Source organism: Perkinsus marinus (assembly GCF_000006405.1).
Source record: "Perkinsus marinus ATCC 50983 genomic scaffold scf_1104296955874, whole genome shotgun sequence".
Classification (NCBI taxonomy): domain Eukaryota; phylum Perkinsozoa; order Perkinsida; family Perkinsidae; genus Perkinsus; species Perkinsus marinus.
This window is the reverse complement of record NW_003207677.1, coordinates 648,602-651,877: the sequence shown is the minus strand read 5'-3', so window position 1 is coordinate 651,877 and position 3,276 is coordinate 648,602. Positions and strand designations below refer to the sequence as shown.

Here is a 3,276-nt window from a genome sequence, read left to right as displayed (position 1 = left end):
TACTTTATGAAAAGCGTTAACGTCATTATGACGGATTTTATTGGAGTTTCACGACCCGTTTTACGTGAAGTGGCGTCGTAAAACTCGGTGAAAAACGCGATATTCGCGGATTCCTGTAGTAGTCGTGAAATATGTTTTTCGCTAGTGTTTTTCATATCACTAGGGTGGTGAAACTCCATTGTTGTTCGAACTGATTCTGATGCGATTGATGGTGTGCTTAAACCCAGAGGCGAGCATGAGTGCTGTAGGATTTTGGACTAGCTTCTCATATAGCTGAGCTGATAATGCGGTTACCATAATCATCCATCACCAACCATGCCAATACCCGTCCAATGAGTGTACTCCCATTCAGCGTATTGGACCTTGAGATAGTTCTAAGCATCTGTGATGGGGCTCTCCGGGAGATTTCAACATCCTCCTACTGTTACCTCTGTACGACATAGTTTGCAAACTTGTCCACGATCATAGCATGAGGAGGTGCCTCAGGCCCAGCCGAGCCAATAACAGCTCGTATGATCTCGTCCTTATTCTGCCGACTACCACTCAACAATGCCTCCGAATCGACTTGCCATTGGCAGTGCCAGTCTGTCCTCAACTCGATAGTATTTTCTCCCCTACGTTACTGGCGAACTTGTGGGGGCCGTATTGGTGAATGCTCACTGCCACTTCCTTCACCACTACATACTTGCCCTAGTGATCCTGGGATAACATCCACATGTTTACAAGAACTTCCTCCATCAACGGCCTCGACATCTCCGGTAGGAGCCGTTTGATCAGACCCTGAACGTGTGGGACGGGGCGTTTCAAGCGAGGCTGTTATTTTGTGATCCTCACTAGAGAGGTTTGAAATAGTGTGTCTGATGGGACCATGCATAGCCAATCAGCCAATTCCTCTATTGTTGTGAAGATGAAACTTAGAGAGTTCACTTTACCGCGATGATATCGAAATGAAAAATAAAGAGATTGCATGCACTGCAAGAAAAACGTCAACGTGACGCCTCAGCCAGGGTGGAATATTCAGAGGAGCGGTGAAGGGTGTCAATACGGGTCGCCGCACTTTTTTAGCCCAACTTTAATGTCGACCTCACTGGTCGCTAATTATCGGAGAGGTCAGGTTCGAACAGTCCGTTCGAAACAGTGTCTTCATACGATGGAGTTTCACCACCCTAGTGATATGAAAAACACTAGCGAAAAACATATTTCACGACTACTACAGGAATCCGCGAATATCGGGTTTTACGACGCCACTCCACGTAAAACGGGTCGTGAAACTCCAGTGTTCTTTATAGCGAGTCACAACACTGTATAAAACACTGTTTAAACAATGTTTTCAAGTATTCAGTTTTTATGATAAATAAATCAATCCTCCAACCATCCCTTCTCGAAGTGTCTACCGCAGCTCTATCCTCCACAGCTCGTAGATCGCTAAGACTAGGGCCTGCTACCGGACCATCGTGCGTTATATCCAAGCCGTGTGCGTTGGGGTTGATAGCGCAAGAGGCACAAGTAATATGGGAAAAGGGCTTTACTACCGACTCGATTCAATTGGCGAAATATTTTTGGTATTAGATCGCAATTTTTTTTTCCGAAGAGAACTGAAATTTCAACCAGATCTGTTTATTTCGAAATATGAATTTCTTAGAGGAAATTTCTCGATAATCGAACTCAACCATAAATTCCGCACAATTTCGCGCAGCTACTGTGTGCGTGACAAACCGCAACGCATAGACAGGGGCCCATTTAGTTTCGAGAAATAACGCCCAACACCCAGGGTTTGATAATAATGGCGAAAATATTCCTAATGTGATGAAATTTACATGGGAAACTGATTGAAGTATGTGGAAAATTCAAAATGAGTCCCCCCGGGAACATCGGAGTTTCACCCTAGTGATATGAGAAAGACTAGTGAAAAGCACATTTCACGACTCCTACGTAGCGCGGATATCGCGTTTTTCACAGAGTTTTACGCCACTTCGCGTTAAACGGGTGAAACTCCATTATAATTCCTGGATGATTCTCCGGATCCTGAACGATTTTTTACAGAAATTTTGGTATATTCGCGGTATATACCAAAATTTCTGTAAATATTCATCACCATTTCGAGTAACAGGTTCCACTGCCAAAATACACCTTAGAGAGTTTGTTGGCATTACAACAATACAGTAGAAACGACCGGACCATTCATCTTCTACAAAGTTTGAAGCGAGGTAACTTTCCGCTGGTAGACTACACCAAGGCGTTTTCGTAGGTGTTGCAATATGCGGCTATGAACTCCAGTGTTTCCCGTTTGGCTTTGCCACGCTTCCTTCGGTGAAACATGTTGTTGACAACTACTTGCAGGATTTTAAAGAATTAACCAAGTGAGATCGGTCGTGATTTTCCTCCACGGAATTATTTCTCAGATTAGAGGGAAAAATGGGAGATGACGTAGTGTGGAGCCCTGAAGTGAAGATGGTCATGAATAATATTCTTACGCGTCATAAAGGTGCGCACTTGATCGACTGCCACGGTCGTTTTCTGTGGCATGCACAAATTTGTATTTTAGTTTTTTGGAAGAATTTTTTTCTAATATTTTTTGTTTATCGGAGTTTCGCGCGTTTTACGTGAAGTGGCGTAAAACTTGGTGAAAAACGCGATAATCGCGGTGATATGCAGTAGTCGCAAATATTTTTTCTCATATCACTAGGGTGAAACTCCGATGTATTGTGGTCACTTACATGGAAATTGAACGTCAAAATACTGCGCGGAATTTCATCTGATAAATTTCGTCTAACACCTTTTTTCTATACATAAACTCGTTCTTGATGACGATACGAAACACATGCCGTATTGGTGGTGGAGTATTACAATCATTGGAGTTCCACCCTAGTGATATGAAAAACACTAGTGAAGAACATATAGTGCGAATATCGCGTTTCTCATCACTTGGCGTAAAACGGGTGAAACTCCAATAAAATTATTTCATATTAGTTTTCTCCATCTAAGGTACTATGATCGGCATCGCAAGGGGAGTCCTCGAATTCCAAGAGAGCGTTCGAGCACAGGTAAGCCCTTCTTGGTAGCGTTCCGTTGTCGTATGTTTACGTCGTCGTCGTCATCCTAGTACGACGCCAGATGTACTCTCCTACACACCCGAGAAAGCGTACCGGCTATTACGGAGATCGAGCGGAAATTGGATGATTTCTTTTCCACTAGGATTTCCTGCAGGTGAGCTTCGCCAAGTCAGATGATGATGTTGTGCGTGGCCGTCCCTTTTAGGTTGATCATTTCTCACGT

The 3,276-nt window shown here is 43.6% G+C and overlaps 1 protein-coding gene across 1 annotated transcript in view; it reads left to right on the top strand.

Moving 5' to 3' along the window:
• Nucleotides 1-2,415: 2,415 nt before the first annotated feature.
• Pmar_PMAR020582 (pyruvate dehydrogenase, putative) overlaps nucleotides 2,416-3,276 on the top strand; it is a gene marked incomplete at its 5' end in the record, with an annotated part of 2,212 nt that continues 1,351 nt past the window's right edge. Inside the window, 4 exons of the mRNA XM_002775555.1 lie at nucleotides 2,416-2,485; nucleotides 2,986-3,044; nucleotides 3,104-3,207; nucleotides 3,259-3,274. Coding sequence (XP_002775601.1) covers nucleotides 2,416-2,485; nucleotides 2,986-3,044; nucleotides 3,104-3,207; nucleotides 3,259-3,274 — 249 coding nt within the window. The remainder of the gene's footprint in view (nucleotides 2,486-2,985; nucleotides 3,045-3,103; nucleotides 3,208-3,258; nucleotides 3,275-3,276) is intronic.